At 44.1% G+C, this 23630-nt stretch overlaps 1 protein-coding gene across 2 annotated transcripts in view; it reads left to right on the forward strand.

Moving 5' to 3' along the window:
* The window catches only part of PPIP5K2 (diphosphoinositol pentakisphosphate kinase 2), a 1583220-nt gene that overhangs the window by 455056 nt on the left and 1104534 nt on the right, over window positions 1-23630 (forward strand). For both annotated transcript variants that reach the window (XM_085632565.1, XM_085632566.1), the window contains exon 10: window positions 2803-2904. In XM_085632565.1, coding sequence (XP_085488691.1) covers window positions 2803-2904 — 102 coding nt within the window. The remainder of the gene's footprint in view (window positions 1-2802; window positions 2905-23630) is intronic.

Consider the following 23630-nt stretch of genomic DNA (forward strand, 5'->3'; position numbering starts at 1 on the left):
GGTAAATAGGCTTGGCGTTAAAGGGGAACATTTACACCTTTAAATATTTGGGCGTTATGATTTATTACTCAGAGGTGGATGTTCCACAGGGCAATCTGTGTGAACCTTTTGGTCTGGATATCCAGGAGTTGGTTCCAACTGCTCGAGTCCCTTCTCTGGCATTTAATTTGGGATGGCTAGTGCCAGTGGATCCCTCTGCGCAAGACATAAAGGTCTTGGAGTGCCCAATTATGAGTTCTACTATCTGTTGGCTGAGATGTAGTGATTAGTGTACTGGTTAGCAGGGTGTTCTTGGAGGAAGTTTGAGAGATGGGACACCGTACAGACAGTGGGCTCTGGCAGCTCTGTTACGGAGTGTAAGATTGCCACTTGCACAACAACCCAAACTCCTCACATTGGCAATCTGCTATTGGAGAGCAATTGTCCGAAAAAAGCACCAACACTCATTATATGCTCCGGCATTTTCCGTGGTGGGGCTGACAACCTTGGGAGGAGTGACGATGATATGGGGGAGAAATTGGGGCTTCCTATTAGCACGATGCATGCGTGATTGGCGGTCAGCTGACATAGAGATCATTGGAGATTGACACTCTAAGGACACCCTTTGGGACCTCTGTATGTTGATGAAGTAAAATAGTCTTCCTGCAGCCCAATTACTGACGTACAACTTAGTGGTGTGGTCGCTGCTGTGACTCCAGGGTTAACATTAGGTTGGAACTGAGTACCCATGAGTTTTTTTTAGGTAATAGGGACTCTCTTTCTCAGGGGGAAAGGCAAAAAACTGAACTGTGTCGAGAATGGCTCAGATGTATCTGTGAAGAAGTCAGGTTTGACTTCGGCACGTGGATTGTGAACTCCCAGTGATGACAGGAGGTTCGGCGTAGACTGAAGGTGGTTTACGACTGCCTGAGGCGAGTTCTCCTTCAACAGCCTGTTATTGAGGTAGGTGAAGACTGGCACACCTCACCTCCGTAGATGTGCTGCCACCACCGCCATTATTTTTGTGAACACCCTATGGGCTCTGGGGAAATCAAAGGGGAGCATAGCAAACTGAAAATGCTGCTTCCCACCATGAACCGCAGGTAGAGCAGATGGGCCAGCAGGACAGGAATATGCAGATAGGCAGTCTGACGATCCAGTGGCACCATCTAGCTCCTGGGTCGAGCACTGACCAGACCTGGGCCAGTGTGAGTATTTTGAACATCTTCTGGAAGAAGGCATTGAGAGAGCACAGGTCTAGAATAGGCTAAAGACCTCCGTCCCTTTTGGGCACCAGAAAGTAGCAGAATAACAACAGCTTACTTCTGGCAATAGCACCCTCCCGTCTGCCCCTTTCGCCGAAAGGGCTTGCACTTTCTACCTCAGAATGGAGAGATGGTCAGAAAGAAAGGGTAAAGCATATCCTTCCCAAACATTGTGCAGAACCCACCTGCCCAATGTGAGTTCTTGCCACCCTGGATCGAATCAGTGGATTCTGTCTCCCACCAGGTGGCTGTGACTTTGTAAGGATACAGTAAAGAGGTTTTGCGGGGGTCGAGGGATATTAGACCGAGCGGCACTCTGACCTAGAAACTTGAAATGGTTTGGTTCCCTGCTGGGGAGGGTCAAGCTAACATTAAGGACTGCCTAGTCTGAATCCACGAAAAGAACGTTAACATTGCTGCTGGTGAGGCGGAGTAGAAACACCCAGAGAGCTAGCGGTAGCCCTACTCTCCTTGAATGTTCAAGGGCAGAATCAGCCTTCTCCCCAAACAACTAAGTCCCATCGAACGGCATGTCCATCATGAAGGACTGTACATCGCCAAAGAACCCAGTTGATTGTAGCCACGCATGGCAACAGATGGCAAAAGTGGTGCTAATTATCCCATCCAACTGAGTCGGTTGTGTCCAAGCCACAATGGATTGTGAACTTGGCTGCATCATGACCATTCTGAATGGCCTTTGACAGAAAAGGGAGAAGGTCTTCAGGAACACATGGGAGGACCTGCGACTCCGAGTCACAGAAGGCATGAGTATAACGGCTCAGCAAACAGGAGGTGTTAATTGGCCACAGGGTCAAGCTTGCTCATGAGAAGAGACATTTTCTGAATGTCTCCACATGCTCCGATTCCCTGTCAGGGGGAGTGATAAGAAAATTGTGCGGTTTGGTCTGGCTAGTGGAATGATGTGAGAAAGGTGCTGCTTCAAAAAGGCTGTGTACGCCTGGGGCAGGGCGATGGCATCTGGCAATTTGCCAGTTAACAGGCGGGCAGGTACAAGGTAGGGTATCTGCCAAGGCCTCATTAAAAGATAGGCGAGGCTAAGAAGCAGTCTGGTCAGGTTGCAGGACTTCAATCAAGATGTTTGTTTTCACCTTCATAATGACGAGGTTGAGGTGAAGGACTCCAGTTGCCCTTCGCATAACCATGGCAAAGGATGCAGATTCTTCCATGGCTGGGTCAGAAGGGGAGATTAAGGCAGACAGATGAAGTGTCCAACCCACTAGCGTCTTGCAAGTTCTCATACTAATTGTCATCGGCATAGGGCTGAGCAATTTCATCGCCCTGGTCAGTACTGGATCCGAGGGCGGAAGCGGCTCAGAGGGTCAATCTGGCACAAGGGCTAACATTGCTTTTTTTGTGGTAAACATGAAATCGCTATTAGATAGAAGGTCCTCATATTGAAACTAGTATTGTTTATTAAAGTGGATGTAACTGAAATGTACTTGTGTCTCTGAGGGAATCTTTAACTCTGCTAAAAAATCATGATTGCTTACTTTTCCATGCTGCTGGTTTCTCATTTGTATTGTTCTTTATTTCCTAGAAACATTATTATGCGGGAACTAGCACCTCAATTTCAAATCCCATGGTCAATACCAGCAGAAGCAGAGGATATTCCCATTGTGCCAACTACGTCAGGTACCATGTAAGTATTTAGGGTGATGTACCCTATTTAATTGCTTTAGCATGGATTCGTCCTATTTATTGCAACACAACACAGCCTGATAGCTCGGTGTCCTGCTTTACAATAAACGTAGGGGAGATGTTGCAAGACCCATATGTGTTCCAAGAATGCTGAAAATTTAAAAATCTTATCTCTGCAAACAGATTACATAGCTGGCATGTTTCTGCAAGAAAGACCCTCTGTTCAAAACTCCGTCAACATTACTTTCCAGTTGTGCCTGAGCCTCTGGCTCATATTGACCCCATCTTCAGAGTTGGAAAAATTTTGCCCTGCACGAGAACTCATGCTTACCCCATATCCATTGCAAGCAGCCTTCAAATCTTGACCCTGCCCATCCTGAAAGATGGAGAAGTACTATCCTGCAGTTATTTTGTCTTTAGTTTGTTGGACCTTTGCTTTTTGCCATCACTTAAACTACTCAAGTACTTTAATTACAACTACTTAGACATATCACCATTTAAAAAAAAAAACCTGAATTTCATCTTTATAGGTTAGTGAAATTTAGAAAGAGAATTCTAATTAGGTTGATTTTTAAAATGTATGTCAGTTCAATTTACTTTTATTTAATATAGAGTTAAGATTTGCAATTTAGTGTAATTTAGGGCTCATTTTTGGGTCATTGATGGATTGAGGAAGATTAATTATTTTTTCAATTTTGTTTTAATATGTTTAATTATCGGTTATCTTGTGGATTACTTTTAATTCCAATCGACTCAACATATTTTAATTTTCTGTAATGTTATGATAGCATTATAGTTAGAATAAAGATGAATATTTTATTTTGTTTAATTTATCATGTGGTGCTGGTAATTTGATCATGCAAGCCGTTTCATCATTGCAGCTTAAGTGAATAAATGCTTTTCACAGCTGGTCACATTGCACAAGGCTATACGCCAATTTTCCTATCTACAGTGGCCACGAGTTCAGGTCAGATCCTTCGCTTGTTAATATCTTTCATAGATGACTGGTTGCAAAATAAACTTTGACGTGTTGAAAATCTGACTCTGCTCCAAGGCAGAAAAGCTTTGTTTACAGTATCCCACCGCACTACCCTCATCCTTTCATTGGCGCAGTAAAACATTTCTCCTCATCTATTCCACCACCACATATAGTGTACTTTTTGACTGGCCTCTATGACAGGCAGTAAACTGTTAATTCCTATCACTTGGAATAGACTGCACATTACATTAATCCTGCAATAATTCAAGACAGGTGTTTGTTGAAGAACTATGCACATCTTAGCCCTTCAGTATAAACAAAATTGATTTTGGTCTATCCCATTATTATATCCCATTCACCAGAGAAAAATGGTACATTTCTCCAGTGCCTGACAACTCAATAAGAGATATTTCTCAATAATAGCTGTTTTCAGCACAAAACCAATGTTTTTTTTTCTCTTTCATCAACCTATGTTAGGAAAGCAGCTACCCATATGAGTTAACAGCAACAGTGACACAACATAGTCGTATGGAACTGGCAACAAACCATTTCAGTGCTTTGACCCACACAGCTACCTCTTAAATTTATTCAGGCACCTATCTGTGATTCAAGACATTAACATCTTTAAACATTCAGTTCTTTAGAATTTAGAGTAAAATTCACAAAGCAGATCTCAGTTTTTGGCTTTAATACTTCCCCAGTGACTTTGATTAAACCAAGATGTGACTCAACACTGCTATTGAGATGTTTCTCAAATATTCAACACAGTTCTATCTGGATGTACCTTTTGTTTATGATGACCCCTTTATTCTGGAAAATGCCTACAAGTTTCTTTATCATTTTATTTTGCTGATCTGAGCTTTTTTGGAAAGTCATCATTTTGTCCTGGAGGCAACCACCCTGGCAACCTCCTCATACGTATGACATATAATCCACTTAAATACAAAAGTCTAACCCAAAAGGCAACTTGCAAAGTTGGAAAGTGTTCAAAACAGACATAAAAGCAGCTTTTCATAGCTCTGGTTTGAGCTAGACCTGATAATACGCCAACCCCAGCTATATTTTCACTAAACGTTTTCACCCTTGCTTTGTCAACCAGAAGTCATCAGCCTAGGATAAGGGATGGCCCTCGACCAAAATCCTTTTAAGGAATCTGCTTCGATCTGTGGATACCTCCAAATCCGTGTCCTTCTTGCATGCTATTACCAAATGAAAGAAACAAACTAAGGAGTCCATGAGCTGTATGACCTCTTCCTCACATATGTTGTTAAGAACCTTTGCTAAATCTTCGCATATACTGAAAGAGATTTCTCAGCTTAAGCTTAAAAGGTGTGGTGTTCTCCATGACTTTATCTTACTTTTGGACCCTTTAGTCTTGTACTTGAACCACCTGATCTTCCTCTAATTGAATTCAGCGGTGAATTTATTCAGAACAGACAAGTGGACTCTGCATTCATTATTTTTTGGTACCAGGTTTAAGTTTCAAGTTACTTTGGATGGCACTGTGTTAAATCTCTTCTTGTTTACAGAGACCTTTACTGTGATAACTTTTCCTTTTAATTCTAATTCTGTTTCGCAATACCATGTCATTTTTGACTGCCTTAGGTTACCGGCTGCCCCTATTCGCACTGTCTCCCCACATTCTTGCAAACCGCTCTTGTGATAGCATGCTTATGAGGACTCCAAAATCAATTTACACATTAAGAAAACTGTCTACAATGTTAAGTGAAAATGATCTTGACATTTTGCTTTATCTTCCTATACCGTTAATATCAAATCCTGCACAACAGGGATCATAGTCTCAACTTCATCTCAAACTACTATTTTTTTGATCTGTCGTTTTTGTCCTTGATATTCATTGTCAGAATGCTCCAACGGAACACACAATGTACATACAGAATTCTTGGCCACACATCCTCTTCCAATGACACCTGAAACATATGTTGTTGTGTTATAAAAACATGCTCTTATTCCCGGGTAGTTCCTTTTTGTAATAAACGATATTTGATTTAGTGAAATGAATCTGCACACAGTACAACATAAAAACAGTTTTTTCCAAGTAACACAGACTTCAAAAGCACAATGCATTACACATTCAGAATGCCAAAGTAGTCCCACCATCACCCCTATGTATTTGTGAGAGCAACCCCTTACCTTGTATTTAGGTTCTTCCATTTTCACACAGTTGCCAATGCCCTTTCCCCAGACCAGTATCTGGTGCAGTAGATGACTTTCAATATCTGGTGAGGTTTCTCTTGGCTATCACAGTACAATTACCCACCACACCGCTTTCCTTAAGTGCCACAGAGGTCCTCTGAGATCCCCAGGAAGGACTTGAAAGATGAGCAGTGTATTCGCCTGCCTAATATTTTTGAAAGTGTTGTTAGTATTTCAGTCCAGTATTTGTCTGATACTGGGTTAGTTTACCCCCTAAACAACCAACAGTAATTTGCTACAGTACCTAGGAGGGTTACTAAGGTCCTTGACCTTCACCTACCCACTACATCCTGCCCTGGAGGTTAAAAACAAATATGCTCACTGAGGTTCTTCAGACTGGCCAGGCACCTACTGAACCCCGACTGCCCTTCAACAAGGCCCTCACTGTTAGCTACTTTGGCTAAACCTTGCTTTGGCCCCTGTCCATCACCAAGTTACCAGTTGCCAGAGAACAGCCCCAGGCAACACAGATTTCTTAACCCAGCTTCCAACTCTTGATAGTTTGGTGGTGCAGGAGTCCACCAGTGGAGTGAATCCTAATGTCTTCCAGATTACCCCTGGCAGAGAATCCAAACGTACGGAAACATTTGCCCAGCAAATGTTCTCCAGTCTTGCCTTGAGTCAGTCAGTGCTAGCTGCCTCCTTGAATGTTACACTCATGCACTTTGTACCATGGTCGTTGAGATCTTACCAGCAGTCCTAGAAGACTTACATGCTTCTTTGGCCCAAACCATTCAGAATGGCCGGAAGGCAGCCAAGTTTGTCATCCACTTGGTTCTGGACATCACAATCTGTTTAGAAAAGGCAATGGGAATGATTGTGGTGCTCTGGTGCCACTCATGGATGAGGTTCACAGGCTTCTCGGGGGATGTCAAGGCATCCTTAATGGACATGCCCTTCAAAGGTTCCCAGCTGGTGAAAAGACATACTTGGCCCTGGAGCGTTTTAAGGAAATTCGATTTGAACCAGGTCGATCTCTCTGGACATTTCGGCTCCATGCTTTCAGGGATATGACAGGTGTTTGGCGTATCAGCAGCATCGGGCTACGCTGCCCACAAAGCAGGCTTCTCCGCTCTTTTGAATTTGGGGCATCGGGCCAACAGACAACAACTTGGCCACTAAGGGCAATGTATATCCCAATCCACAGCCCCTCTAGCCACCGCCTCAAAACGTCCTTAGTGCGCCTTCAGTGGCACACAGCCACCTGGTAGGAGGCATGATCAGCCACTTCTCTTCCAGATGATACTCCTCAATAGTCATAAGCACTGAATAGTCCCACCCATGCGTGGAGACCCCAGAGCATATGTAAAAGTACATAAATATATGTATGTTTATCAAAATAAATGTGTACACAGTACCTTTAAAACATACATATATACATGTATATACATAAACATTCAGCCTAACATCATTTAAACAGGCTAATAAGCCAAAATTGCATTGTATTTTTCATTTAAAATAAAATAATTTTATATAGCATTTCTGTAACAAAGAACATACACTCCTCTAGTGTTCCAACACAGTCTTTTATTTTCAAAGAAAAAGGCAGTTAATAGCAGGCAATTAGCCCATAGGGTGCATAGATAAAACCACAACAGTAATAAAACTGACACCGTGCCTTTAAGACCTCCAAGAGCTGCCTGCTCCCATCATGCACCACATGTGACAGTTAAGTCTGTTCTTTTTTCCGGCTCCTTCTATGAGGATCCTGGAGCATTGAACATAGTCAGAAATTGTTTTCCTGAAAGTTACTTCTACCTTCATTCAAAGTTTTGTGACTGCTTAGTTGTTGTTCTGTCAAATGTGAAAACGTTTTCTGTCAAAAATGCCAATATTGTTCAATAAATGTCCCTCCTGTGGGAAGAATATGGCAAAGTGATCCGCATTCTGTCTGTATTGTGTGTTTTCCATCCTCACACAATCCAGAGAAGTGTTATTATTGCCAGCAATTTTCCAGTTGAACACTTCGAGAGAGAAAGAGAAGATAAAGCTGCATGCCTTGCTGGAGAGAAGAAAAGAACCTTCAAAAAGTGGCCTTGGGAGCAAAGAGCCCTCCTCTCAGGAAAAACAGAAGAAACAACGTTGTTCTGCTTCTCCAGCATCAAAAAGAAAGCAGGTCCCTGAATGTTCACCTTCAGCGTCAAGGTCGACGTCGGAAAAACATACAAGGCATGCAACAACATCGAGGCACAGATCGCTGTCAAAGAGGTCACAGCCTCCGCCGTCAAAACGTAAGTGGACGTCGAGACCTTTAACTTCGGGCTTGAAGTATGTCAGACATAAGCCGACGGCAAAGACGGGCTCGACGTCGAAGACTCTCCCTCGTCGTCAGTCACTGACGTCGAGGCACCGGTCAACGCCCAGATCACCGCCGCCGTCGTAGCAAGTACAGTCGACATTGAGAGTATCGACGTCGAGGACCCCGCCACAGTCGCATAGGCGGTCGACGTAGAGAGCGGCAGTCGGTATCTCCACTTCCAGTCCGGCATTCGACGTCGAAAGAAGCAAATCTTACTGTGGCGGCAGGCATCATGTCATCGAGACCTCCCTCGTCTTCCATGGAAGTGCTGGGAAAACCGAGATAGACGTCGAGGTCCATACGATCGACGTAGAGGGCAGCTGCTTCTTCTCCAGGCATTAACATAGTGGAAATCACGCCAGAGGGATCTCTGGTTCTTGGAAAACAGACACCTCCTTTTAACCTCTCTCCACGATGGCTGTAGAGTATCTGACATTGGAGGGTTTCACCCAGAAGTCCTGGTTCAGACTACTCTTGGACATACTGTCCCTCTAGAGTCTCTGCTGGTCCTCCACCTGCTGCGTCTACGGGAAGATCTCCACACAGATCTCCAAGGCAAGTTAAGCCCCCTCCAGCTCGACATTCCCGTTCTAGGACACCACTTAGATGGTCTAGCTCTCACCCATCCTCCAGATCGATAAGAAGTAGGCGAAGGTCTCAGTCATAGTCTACATCCTCAAGGTCATCGGTGAGGGATAGCTCACCAACCCTGTCTGCTACCCCTCCAGCTAGAATGTCTCCAGTCTACAACATGGTCACTTTTAATGAAGTCCTTTGCAGGGGTGCCAACAAATTGAAAATTGACATGCTTGTTCCTACTACTTCTTCATCTGTCATATTCGAGACTCTACACCATAGGTCCTCGGCAAGGCCTTTATTTCCTCTGGTTCCTGGTCTACTTGAACCAGCACTGCAGACTTTAACACCAGCTGCGGTGGGTTCAGCCCCCGCGTATTTAAAAAAGTACAAGGTTCCTGACCAGGATCCACTGTTCCTACGATCAGATCCTCCCCCAGATTCTGTTAGAGTGACAGCAGCCACAAAGACACATCCTGGAGCAGCATCTTCTTCAGCCCCTCCTGAGAAGGAGAGGAAGCACATCGACTCTCTGGGGAAAAGAATACGCAATACATCGACATCCTACATGAAGTTGGCTAGTGCGGTGACACTTCTGGGGAGGATGACAGGTCTATGTGTGACTCGTTGGCTAGATTCACAGAGAAGCTGCCCAAGGAAGACCAGCAGGACTTACATGAAATTTTACAGGAATGTGTTCTGGTTGCAAACCAGGTCACTAGCGGATGTCTCTGATTTGTCAGCACATGGTTATTCCCATGGTATTTGCGCCAGATGTTCGGGCTGGTTGCGGCTCACGAGCCTCAAACCGAAAGCACAACAAAGAATTATGATTCTTCCTTTTAAGGACACTTCCTTGTTTGTCACTCATGCTGATGACGAGATGTCGAAGATGAAGTCGGAGTTTGACACTGTAAAGGCGGTCGGCCTTGAGAAGCGTAAGAACTTTAGACGCTAGTACTGAGTATACGACCTTCCATTTAGGGTTCAAACCCCTCACTGCTCGACTCAACATCAACAATCCAGGTCGCATTACCACAGCATGGACCAGGTCGAGGAAGGGGAGCTCCAAGATAGACACCTTCCTCAACAAAGCTACCTGCTAAGCAATGAGCCCTGGCTCCCCCATCTCCGTTACCCACTCCGGTGGGGGGGGGGGAAGTATTATGTTTCACCTGGACGAGTGGAGAAAAATCACAAAAGACAAGTGGGTGTTCAATATTGTGCAGAATGTTTACTTGCTCAGATTCAAATCCTCACCTCCATTAGTACCACCTCGGGGTAGGTATGTCCAACAGCACCACTTGTTACATGCAGAGGTGAACACCCTACTAAAGAAAGATGTTATAGAAGTAGTTCCTTTTCCTCCGCAAGGACAGGGAATTTATTTCCTATACTTTCTGGTACGCAAAAGAGGCCCTATCCAAGAGTACAGACCAATACTCGATCTGAGACTTTTTAAAAAGTTCATCCGCAAAGAGAAATTTCGGATGTTGGCGCTGCATCAGATTTTTCCCCAGCTACACCAAGGGGACTGGATGTGCTCAATAGATCTGCAGGACGCTTATTTCCACATGCTGATTTCCAGACAAAATCAGAAACTCCTGCGTTTTCAAATACTATCTCAACATTTCCAGTTCAAAGTCTGCCCGTTTAGGCTCAAACCAGCCACCACCGCACACTCTCGAAATGGATGGCGGTCGTAGCAGCTTTTCTTCGCAAGCAAAAGATCTTCGTCTATCCATACTTGAACAACTGGTTGCTGAAAAGCTAATCTGCCACCCTGCTTCAGAATCACCTCTCGTTCAGCATATGAATGCTAAGCAATCTGGGCCTGCAAATCAACTACAAAAAGTCGATTTTCAATCCAACTCAAAAGATCCACTACCTGGGTGCTTCTCTGGGTACCATAAGTGAAAGCGCGTGTCCTTCGGAGGAGAGGTTATCCTCAATACACGACAAGTGCTGGAAACTCCTCGGTTCTCGCCATCCCACGGTCAGGCAATTCTCTTCACTTCTGGGCTCAATGGCATCTTGCATCTTCATCATTCCAAATGTCAGACTGCAAATGCGCCCTATGCAGCAAACTCTGGAGGACCAGTGGTCACAAGTATCGGACCGCTGGGAAGATTTTGTAATTCTTTCTCAGTCAGTAAACGATTCAATCAATTGGTGGATGAAACTATCGCATCTGCTAAAGGGAGTTCCTTTCCATCAGGATCTGCCCAGTCAGACAATCGTCACAGATGCTTCCCTACAGGGTTGTAGGGCTCACATGGGTCCTCTTCATGTACAGGGACTCTGGTTAGAGACAGATCAGGGTTACCAAATCAACCTGTTAGTGCTGAAAGCGGTACATCTGGTTCTCAAGTCATTGCTCCCTTCCTTCCGCACACGCTCCCTGTTGATTCAGATGGACAACACCACAACCATGTATTATCTGACCAAACAGGGAGGAACCAGGTCGAGACCCCTCTCACAGGAGGCTCAGACCATCTGGAAGTGGCTTCTCACAAGAAATCTCACCATTTTGACAATTCACCTCCCAGGTACTCTCAACGTCCAGTCAGACTCCCTAAGTCATGACTTTGACGAAGCTCATGACTGGGTGCTAAACAACAACGTTGTACAGGACATCTTTCAGCGATGGGGTGTTCCAGACATGGACCTGTTTGGAGATGCAACAAACGCTAAATGCCCCGTCTTCGCATCCAGGTTCCAACAACCAGGTTTCAGAAGGAATGCGCTTTTGATAAAATGGTCACAGACATTACTTTACGCTTTTCCTCCAATTCCATTAATTCCTCTGGTGATCAACAAGTTCTACAGGACCAAGACCAGAATGATACTAATTGCACCAGAATGATACTGATTGCACCAGAGTAGCCTCGCCAGTGGTGGTATCCAGATCTTCTTCATCTATCAGAGATCCCACACAGAAGATTGCCATGCCGACCGGACTTACTATCCAAGCACGGGGAAAGGTGTTCCACCCCAACCTCTCATCTCTGATTAATGGCATAACTCCGGAGGTCCTCCAGTACGGGCATTTAGATCTGTCCGCAGACTGCATGAACATTCTTAAAGAAGCGAGACCATCCACCAGAAAGTCGTACACTTTCAAATGGAAGCGTTTTTACTTATGGTGCATTAACAATGATTTTGATCCCATCCGGGGTCGGGAGCAGGTGATTTTACCATACCTACTGTACTTGGCCAAGTCAGGCCTTCAGTTTTCTTCTATAAAGGTCCACCTAGCTGCTATTACAGCATACAGTAAATCACCTATGCAGGTTTCCTTTTTCCAGCTACCTGTGGTTAAAGACTTCCTTGAGGGGGGGGGAAAGGCTATCCACTGATCAGATCTCCATCCTCTCCATGGGAACTTAACATTGTTCTTGCTAGATTGATGGGGGCCCCATTCGAACCTATTCATAATCTCCCTACAACACTTGTCATGGAATGCTGCTTTTTTAGTGGCCATCACTTCTGCCCGCAGAGTGAGTGAGATACAACCTCTGTGCTGTAAAGAACCGTATGTCATCTTTCATGCTAACAGGGTGGTCCTTAAAACTCATCTGAGTTTTCTACATTCACTAGACCTTAAGAGGGTTCTGAAATTCTACCTAGATAAGACCAAGGCTTTGAAAAAATCAGACCATCTGTTCGTGAACCATGGCTCCATGAATACTGGTTGTGCAGCTTCCAAACAGTCCATCTCTAGGTGGATAGTCTCATGTATCACTTTGTCTTACCAGTTGGCCAATAAACTTCTCCCTGGTAAACCAAAGGTTCATTCAACTAGGGGAAAGGCCTTTACCACAGCTCTACTTAAAAATTTACCTATTGCAGAGATTTGTAAAGCTTCCACATGGCAATCAGTGCATACCTTTACTCGCCATTATTGTCTAGACTCTGACACTCAGGCGGATGCTCAATTCGGGCAAGCCTTTTTAAGAAATTTGTTTGAATGATTTATCCTTAGTGATTTCTTTTTTTATTGCTGTAACTATACAGGTATTCGTCCACGGTATAGTGGGTATGGGCTTACTACTCTATTCAGTGCTTATGACTATTGGTGAATATCCCCTGGAAGAGAAGGATAAGTTACTTACCTGTAATCCTAGTTCTCTTCCAGGGATAAACTCCTCAGTCACAAGCAACCCGTCCACCTCCCTGTACGACTACCTTTTGGTATAGTAGCTTTTTCTTGTATTGCTTCATGATTCCTAACTATCACCTGTGGTGCATAATGGGAGCAGGGAGCTCTTGGAGGTCTTAAAGGCATGGTGTCAGTTTTATTACTGTTGTAGTTTTATCTATGCAGCCTATGGGCTAATTGCCTGCTATTACTTGCCTTTTTCTTTGATAATAAAATGCTGTGTTGGAACACTAGAGGGGTGCATGTTCTTTGTTACATAAATGCTATATAAGATTATTTTATTTTAAATGAAAAATCCAATGCAATTTTGGCTTCTTAGCCTGTTTAAATGATGTTCGGCTGCATGTTTATGTATATACATGTGTATATATATTAACATCCTGTGCGTCACTTCAACAAACAGGCACCAACTCCGTGAGTAATTTTGACACAGAAAACGATTTATTCCAAAACTAGGTCAGACGCGTTTCGGCGGCAAAACCACCTTGCTCACTGCATGATCCAATGCAATTTTGGCTTCTTAGCCTGTTTAAATGATGTTAGGCTGCATGTTTATGTATATACATGTATATATGTATGTTTTAAGGTACTGCGTACACGTTTTATTTGCTAAATATACATATATATGTATTTTTGTATATGCTCTGGGGACTATTCACTGCTTATGACTTTGAGTATACCCCTTGACCAGAACTAGGATTACTGGTATGTAACTTATCCTTCCTTCAAGGGTGGGAATATATTATATCCTGCAGGTGGGTTTTACAAATTGTCCACCATACCTGCCACCTACATCAGAACAGATTTCTGAGGAACAGGAAGTTTGAACTCTTTTGACCAAAGACGTCCTAGAGGGGGTACTATCATTGGAAGTGGGGATTGGATGTTTTTCCTCCTACTTCCTTGTGCTGAAGAAAAACTGAGACCATTGTCTATTCTAAACATTTGCCCTCAACGCCTTCCTGCGCAGGGAACAATTCAAGATACCCACTCTGGCTGAGTTTCTATCTGCCCTAGATCCCAGAGACTGGATGGTGTCATCAGACCTGAAGGGCATCTGTTTTTAGTCCCTGTCCCTTCAGGCCCACAGGCGCTCCTTTAATGCGATGTGGACCACATGCACTTTCAGTTTGTCGTGCTCCTATTCGGGCTCTGAAGTGACCTTTGGGTGATCAAAAAGGTGATGGCGGTGGTCGTTGCCCATCTTCAGAGGTCAGGGGTAGCAGTCTTCCCCTACCTCGATGAGTGGCTGTCAAAGGCAGGCCTGCTACAGTTGGTTGTGGACCTCCTCCAGATGGCAGCTAGTCTCTTGACAACCTTCGGGGTCTCAATCATTCTGTCGAAGTCAAACCTGGCTCCTTTGCAGAGGTTCCCCTTCATCAGAGCCATCCTGGGTATGGAGGGCTTTCAAGCCTTTCCTTCGGACCTCCGAGTCCAGGGCATTTGGGCTATGATCTAGATGTTTCAGGGTCTCTCCAGGGTCTATCTGAGGCTTCTTGGCCTACTAGCTTTCTACATCTTGCTCTTTCACCATGCTAAGTGGCATTTGCGAGCTCTGCAGTGGGATCTGAAGCCTCAGTGGGCCGAGCACCAATGGGAACCTATCAGACTTCATTCAAGGGCTGGAGAAGACTGTGAAAGAAATGCAGTGGTGGCTTCTCAACCTCAGTTGGACCGGCGACAAACCCTCACCCTACCCCACTGCGAGGTGACAGTGGTGACGGATGCATCACTACTATGTTGGGAAGCTCGTCTGTAAGAGGTGGAGATCAGAAGCCGTGATGCATCTCCACGTCAGTTTGTTGGAGTTGCAGGCAATTCATTTGGCGTTAGAGGCCTTCCTGCTTAACATCAAATGAGGTTAGTGCGGATTCTCACACACAGCGATATGGTACTGAAACAAGCAGGGCAGTGTGGGGCCCTCTGTCCTGTGCCAGGAGACTCTGCATTTACACAAGTAGGTTGTACAAGGTGTCTTCCGAGGAAACCGAGAACGCACATTGTCTGCACATATGCCCTGGGAATTCCAAAGATTGCTCATGTTCGGAGATGCATTCAGGATAAAGTGGAGCAAGAAACTCCTGCACACATTGCCACTGCTACCTCTCCTGCTCAGTGCTCTGATAAAGATTAGAAACGACCAGCCCAAGTCAACCTAGTGGCTTCGGATTGGTCCAGGAGAGTGTGGTGCTCAAAACCTCTGGGCTTGAGCATCTGTCTTCTTATCAGGATGCTGATTCGGGAGGCTCTTCTGTCATAACAGCAGGGCAAGACTTTGAGCCAGGGCCTGCGTGGAGATTGAGCTTCGACAGTTAATCTCCTTTGCTTTCCCTCTTGAGGTTGGTGACTTGATCCTAGCAGCTAGGCATCCTTCTATGGAGTCTGTGTATGCTGGGCGCCGTGATAAGCTTGTGGCTTGGTGGAGTACCTGCCAGATGGACCCATTGCAGGCAAAATTGTCAGATGAGTTGTTGTTTGCCTTGTCTTTGGCCCAGCAGCAACTTGCTGTGGGCACTCTTAAAGGTTATTTGTCGGGCATTTTTACCTTTTAACATTTTCCAGACCAGCCTCACTAGTTCAGATTACCCTTTGTGATGCACTTTCTTAAAGGTTTGCAACATAAGTTTCCGCCAAAGCCCTTCGTGAAGCCACAGTGGGCCTTAAATTTGGTTGCTCACTAGCCTCACCCTATTTGAACCAATGCACAGGTGTAAATTGCACATCCTCATCTTAAAAGAGGTCTTTCTGATAGCGATAACATCTGCATACCATGTGAGTTAGCTTCAGGCCATCACTGTCCAGCCTCCTTATACCACTATTGTTTTAGACAGCTAGTTTTAAGGACTCAAATCAGTTTTCCTGCCGAAGGTTGTGAGGCTTTTTCACGTCAAACAAGCTATTGTTTTTCAGCCTTCTTTGCTCTGCCTTATCCCCCAAAAGAGACTCCATCGTTAGGACTCCAAGAGCGCTGAGCTTTTACATTGATTGCACCAAGGAACACTGAGTGGACAATCAGCTCTTTGTAGGGTTCTTATGGGTAATAAAAGGCAAGGTGTTGCAGAAGCAGATAGATAGTCCTCTGTATTAAGATCTTCTATGCATTGGCTAAAAAGAAGCCTCCAGAAAATAAGCGAACTCATTCCACCAGATCTAAGGCTAGTATCTATGTTGGCACAAGGAGCGCTTGTTCTGGATATCTGTCAGGCAGCTACATGGGCATCAGTGAACATGTTCATGAGGCACCATTGCCTTGACATTCAGGTCCATCAAGATAGAATTTTTTTTCTGTCTGGTCTTGCAGGACTTTTTAGTGGAGCCATTCCACTGACTAACCACGTTGAGATTAACTGCTTTGGTAGCCATTCATACGTTTCTGTGGCTAGAAGTATCCACAGAGCAACATGTTACTTTTCCTCATTAGCACTCTTTCTGGTGGATACTCTATCAAACCTCAGATTTCTCACCGCAATCCTGTGGGGAAACTCTAGAGGCAGCGTCCCTGGTGGTTAACAAGTTGAGAAGCTTCTCCTATTTAACATCTATTTCATAAAAACATCCAGTGAATGTGATCAAGAATTTTTGAATTCATTTAAATAGAATTACCACAGACATTCTCTGTCATTGTCAAGTTGCTGAAGATCACCCTTGTGAGTAGCAATGCACTGATGCTTCAATCTGAGCACTATTGTCTTAAGGTCAGAGATATTCAACATATCTTCTGTTAATCACAAGTTAGGATTTCAATTCATCTGATATAAATTGGGTAAACTGTGCATACATAAGGCACCAGCCATTAAACCGCAACATGGGTCTGCCGATTCCTTATCTCTAGGGATGAGTGCTTTGACACTCCATGTGGGAGTATATGAGCTCCTATCTTTCTCTCGATATCTGCAGCTAGGAAGTGTAAGTAGCCAATTCTGGACTTAGATTTATGATCGTCCAAGATGTTGACATATTCTTTGGCATGGAAGTTCCACACTAGCCATACAGCACACAAGCCCAAGGCAGAAGTCCAATCTATGAGGGCAGTGCCCCTCCGAGGACCTGTTGTTCTCACTCTCGTGTTAAATTCACCATTCATGGCCACTTTCCTGTCCCCCATGTGAACAGTTAAGGTCTGTTGGAAGCCCGACCAACTCTAGTTTAAGATCTTGAAGTCATTTGGCAATCTGTGGGGAAAGATACTGTTACATTGTCTCCCAACCAAGCATGTTAGACTCCTGAAGAAGCAACACTACAGGAGAGTGGTGCTTGGAGAAGTGCAGGATCACACTTCTCTTGATCCACTTTTTAAGACCCTTAACATTCCATGACATCACACTAACAGAGGCCATGCGAATAGAGGCGGATCTAGCAGTTCTAACACAGATCTTTGAGTTGACTGGCAATTGATGGAGTGTGGTAGGACCTGAATAATGAAACCCATGGTCCAAGTGCCTCAGTCTGACAAAGTAGTGTGTGGTGAGACAACTTCTCACATGAAAACTTTACCCCCCACCAAAAAATCAGTTAACTCTCAAATTCCCCTACCCCTCCAGCAGCCCTCACCCCATGCTTCCAACTATGAAGTATCTTTCATCCTAATGAACACCATCCAGAACATAGTTTAACTATTGCCTTGTGGGATGGAGATTCCCCACATAAAAGAGAGAAAAGATTGCATGTTGCTAGCCTAGCAGTATGAACCTGGAAAATTAACCTCCATGAAGGGTGGTATAGCTTCCATTTGTTTACGGAAGTTCAGCCTACACCTCCAACACGTCCCACCGCCCCCGTTTGAGTCACTATGTTCAGTGTCTGGAGAGTCATTTGTTGACATTACAGTGGAGAGTGGCTTTTTCAGTGGGTGGCAGTTTTCAGCTATGGATGAGTCCACTCAGTCCGGGCGCACCCTCTGCCCCATTTGGAGAACCTCCTCTTCCCCGGGTGTGCCCTACCAGCCGCCATGCTCTTGTGCACCGCTCGGGCATAGTCAACCTGAGGTTGGCTGAAGTTTTGTTCTTTTCTGCTATCCAGTCATTGATGACTTCTAGCCAGTCAAAAAAGATAGAGGGTATATCGTATATGACCTTAAGCTTAGCTGCACAAATAAGCATGTATTTGAAGTTCATTACTTTCATCTTCTACTTAACTGTGCCAAAGGATTTCTTTTGCTTCTGAAGAAACAGGTGTAGTCAGGGAAAATTAATAGGAACTGGAAATCTAAGGTGGCTGGGTAAATGTGGTGCTCACTGGGTACGGACACAGTAAATAAAAGTAAGTTGACTCATGAGTCCAATGTTCGGTGCTCTTGAAGGTAGGAATGGCCACCATACATTCCTCTAAGAAAAAGTCCAGAATAGCTGGTTGTGTACAGGATGGGGGTGCAGACCCGGTGGATTTGTCGGGGGAGTCGGCGCTGTTTGTACCCTGCTCTCCCCCAAAGGTTGTGGATGATTGTTCGAGGGGGCAAATGGGAGATCATGAGGTCAGGCAACCACAGATAAGGGGAAACTTCGTTCAAGCATGTATGTCTCATAATCTGGGTCAAACTAGGTTTGTCCATGGTTCTGTGCCGGGAGTTATTGATTTGGCCCCGGCAGCAGCCCCGCTGGTGGTAATACTTAGACAAGTGCCCCCAGTACAAGAGGGACAAAATGAAACGACGGATCAGTTAATGCTGAAGGTGATGCATTGGCTTAACACCCAAATGAAAAAAAGAATTAAGTCCGGAGTGGGATATTAGTGAGCATCTTATTATGGCGAGCCGGTGCTCATGGTTGGGCCTGACTGGCAAAACTGAGAGTGGTGACTGTGTTGTGGCTAATTTTAATAATTCGAGAGTAACCAGTATGATATTAGACTATTTGAGTAACAACACAGGGGGAAGCAATTCATCTAAAATTACCGTTTGCCCCTTAAGCTCCTTTTATAACTCTCATAGTAAATTTATGTCAAGTTATAGAAGGCAGGGTGTTCACATAAGAGACAGAGGGGTGTTACAGGTAGGACCCCTTCGGGTCCCAACCACAAACCGCTTTGCACCACTATCTGGGCTCGAAGATTGTGACTAACTTTCGCAGGAGGGTCGGGGAGTTGCGAAGTTAAAGCCGTTATCCATCACCCAGGGAGAATCCATTGAGATCACTGCTGCTGACTATGTCAACCCTAATGTTCTTCTAGTTGCTGAGAGAGCTGGTAACCATGGGTCATCTAGTCTATCTGAGCCTAGCCCACTTAAAATTCTTTCTTGGAATATAGCGGGTTTAGGTTCTAAAGTTGCCTCAGAGGATTGGTCTTCCTTTATAGAAGAGGCCGACTTAATAATGTTTCAAGAAACCTGGGCAAGGGAAATGTATTTCAGGCCAGGCTTCCTGTCTTTTGGGAAACTAGCTACCTCAGCACCAAGTAACAAGGGTAGATCCTTGGGAGGTCTTTTATTTTGGGTACGACAACGGGCTGATATTGTAGTTAAGGAGGTGGAAATTGTATATGTGGATATTTTGGCTCTTTCTATTTCCGTTGGATATGGTCTCCAGTGCACCCTAGTGAACGTTTATGCCAGAGGTCAGGTGGGCGGAAGAATTTCACCCACAGTGGTTGCTCTTGATATCTTTTTGCAGTCTCAAAAAAATTCAATGAACATTATTATTGCTGGAGATTTCAATTGCACCTACGAACCCCTTGGTTCTGAAGATGGAAATCTCACGTGTGAGGAGGATTCAGTTTGGGGTATCCCGACCCTGTCATTAGATCCTGTTAAAAATTTGTCGGCAGCCGCACTTCAGCTAAAGGCACTTACAATGGAGTTTGGGCTCCGGGCAGTTAACGGTAGGTCTAAATCAGACCCCCAGGGTAAACCTACTTATAACATGGGTACAAAGCATAGCAGGATAGATTATTTTATTTTAAATATTGAACTGTGGTCTAAATTGATTGATATGGAGGTACGAGCTAGGACAGAGAGTGATCACGACCCACTTTTAGTTCAGTTGGAAGTTTCCACGGAAGAGAGAGTAGTAACTGAGAAAGTTGGTGCTCCGTCCTCTATTTTAGTCTCTAATAATACTCGAAGAGTTAAGTGGGACCACATTGTAAATGATGAAGTAAAATGCTCTATGATGAGGCAAATTTTATCGGACACCCTTGCTGCTGTTACCCAGTTAAATCTAGATGATGTAGGAGTCAATGTTCAAGGGTTAACAGCACTCCATTTAGTAATGGTCAAGAAGCTGAGGACTATCCTTTTTAAATCAGGCCCAAACCCCAATTGTGTCAATAAAAATAAAATATATAAGTCGGATAAGTGGTACAATGGGGACTGTAAGAGGGCCTTCAGGGCTTTATCTTGTGCAATTAAAGTGGGTCTAGTTCCAGAAATTAGGAGATGTCGCGTGCCATATAAGCAAACCCAACATTTAGCGAAAAGGATGTTTGACGAGTCACGTTGGAGGGATTTGTTGTCATCATGCTGGGATAGGAATTGGAGTAAATTTTGGAACCTTATCAAATGGGGAAGTGGTATTGATAACCCTAATCCGGTGAACCATGTATCCCCTGACGACTGGGTTATCTTTTTTGAGACCCAGTTCGCCTCCACTAATCTGATGATCCCGTTTTCCTCTTTGCCCTACCCAAGAGTGGGAGCATTATCATTTTCTTACGCAGAGGTGGAGCATGTAATGGAGGGTTTACCGGCTGGGAAAGCACCAGGCCCAGATGGGATCCCCTCCGATATTTTTAAAATTGATCGTGTAAATTGGGTTAAATATATCCAAATATTGATTAATGGTATTGCAGGAGGTGCCCCCATACCCGATTCATGGCGGGGGGCTGAAATCATCCCTATATATAAAAAGGGCGACCGGGCCCTGCCATCCAACTATAGGCCTATCAGCCTGATTGATACTACCCAGAAGCCGGTGGCCAAAATTGTACTTAATCGGGTAGCAGACTGGATGGATGAAAATGAAATTATCAGGCGGGTTTCCGGAGCCATGTCAGCACTATTGACCAGGTATTCCGATTTATGATGCTGTATTAGAACACAGTAGTGCTGGGTGGCGGTGTCCTATATGCAGCATTTGTGGACCTTAAATCCGCCTTTGATTTGGTTCCACGGAACAAGCTTTGGGAATCTTTGGAGAGGGCTGGGATGCCATTAGAGATTTTATCATTTATTATCAGGCTTCATGAAAATAACTCTGCTTGTGTGAGATGGGGAGGGCAAGGGGAGACTACAAATAGTTTTAAAGTGGTTAAAGGTGTGCGTCAGGGGTGTGTGCTTGCCCCCACCTTATTCTCCCTCTTTATTAACAATGTCGTCCCCTATTTCACTGATTACCCCACGGATGCCCCCACACTTGCTGGGTCAAGAATACCGATTTTAATGTTTGCGGACGATACTCTTTTATTGTCCAAAACTAAAAATGGCCTCCAACGTGCTCTGGATTGCTTCCAACTTTTTTGTAGTGATAATGAGTTGAAGGTTAATGTTGGGAAGACAAAATTTATGGTCCTACATAAGAGGAAAAAAATTAAAATATCACTCAGAATGAATAATGCCCCTATCGAACAAACCGATTTCTTTACATATTTAGGGGTGGCTCTGGGACGGAGACTTAATTGGAACCATCAGTTGGATCTCTCGGTAATCAAACATAACCAACTAGCGGGAGCACTCTTTAAAGAACACAGATCCTCTTTAACAAAACCTATAGCTCCAGTAATGAAGATGTATCATGGGAAGGTTAGAGCTTCAATACTTTATGGTGCGGAACTTTGGGGATTTGAAAACCTGCAACCCCTGGTACTTGCCCAAAACAAGTTTCTGCGATCCTTAACTGGTCTACCCCAATCTACACCCCTAAAACCACTGATGCAGGATCTGGGGAGTGTATCATTTGAAGAGATAGCAGGGTTTAGACCATTGGCTTATTGGAGACGCTTGTGGACCACCCCAGAGTTAGCACCCTATGCTTTGGCTCTTAAACATCTTATAGGGGTGGATATGTCCCGCCAAATCCCTTGGCTCTATAAAATCAAAGCTGTCCTTATGGCTATGAACCTAGGACAACTTTGGTTAGATCCAGAAGGGAATTCCTTCCCCTCGAAGATAGAGCTAAAGAGACTGTATGTTGAGATGTCCCAATCTAAATCTTACGCTCAGATCCCTGGGGGCTCACTAACTGATCTCTTTATGGACCATAAGGTGGTTTACTCACTGGAACCCTATTGGGATACTATCATTGGAACTGGAGACAGGAAGTTGTACCACCAATTAAGAGTTGGATGCTTACCTTTAAAATCATTTACTAAAAATTGGGGTCCTAATCTGGGTTCAAATATGGATACTTCCTGTCACTGTTGCCCAGGGATTCCAGAGACCATTCCACATGTGCTATTTGTTTGCCCAGCGTATAGAGTACCCCGTATGAAGTGGATTAAGCCCCTGTGCAAACAGTTAGGTATATGTTCTGCGCAAACAGCTCTGCGCATTTTTAAGTGCGACACAAAGGAGGTTATTGTAGTTGCCATGGCGAAGTTCTGGTCCTCGTGTTGGGTCATAAGAAGGAAATATTCGCAGACTTAAAATCTATCATTGGGTTGTATGTTTTTTGGATTATTGTTTTGTATTGATTCATTGTCATATATTAGTCTTGGTATATTTAATATCTTTTTATGTAATTTATTGATGTGGGCTTTGTATACTGTTGATACTGTCTTTTATAATTTTTAATCGAATAAAGACTAATGTAATGAAATGAAAGTCCAGAATATAGATTTTTGCCTTCGAGCACCCATTCTGTAGAACAGCAAACACTAAATGTTTCTTTTATTATTTCAAAGCTTTATTTTCTTCCAATACCTCATCATTGGTCCTTTAGCCACCATGTGTTTCGTCTTGGGGCCTATATGTCATTGACTTTTTCAATGCTCGAGCAAGTATGAATACGGTCTTAAAAATGATCTTGTCTCCAAATTCTCATTACGCTCTACCTAGGCTGGCAACTGGGAGGGTTACAATCCACCTCAATTATACATGCAGTGTTGGTGCACTAAAAAGTAAAAGCAGTCATCATAAGTCCACATACAGTCCAAAATAAGGTTACACCAAATGTGACACAGTATCACTTGAATTCCCTGGTGGGAACTACGCAGTGTATCAATTTATAGAACTATATGAAGTTTATTTTTCTTAGAGGAGGCTTAAGTGATTTGAAGTGTCTGAGGGTGCCTATTTTTCATAATCCTGTAGAGGGGTTATTAGTATCCCTTTAACAATCATACCTTGTAAATATTCATTCAACTACACGAATTTTACAAGACGCACATAGATTGAAAATATTAGGAGAAGACTTTGTTTTCATAACTGGTTGGATTGTGGGTATAATGTATTGATCCATTTTAACTTTATTGTCCATGCCCTGCAATACACTTTTTCTCATCTAGTTCTCTGGCCAGTGTCTACATTTATGTCAATGTCAGTTGCCTCATTCAAAATTGTATTAT

This window comes from Triturus cristatus, chromosome 2_1 (assembly GCF_964204655.1).
Source record: "Triturus cristatus chromosome 2_1, aTriCri1.1, whole genome shotgun sequence".
Taxonomy (NCBI): Eukaryota; Metazoa; Chordata; class Amphibia; order Caudata; family Salamandridae; genus Triturus; species Triturus cristatus.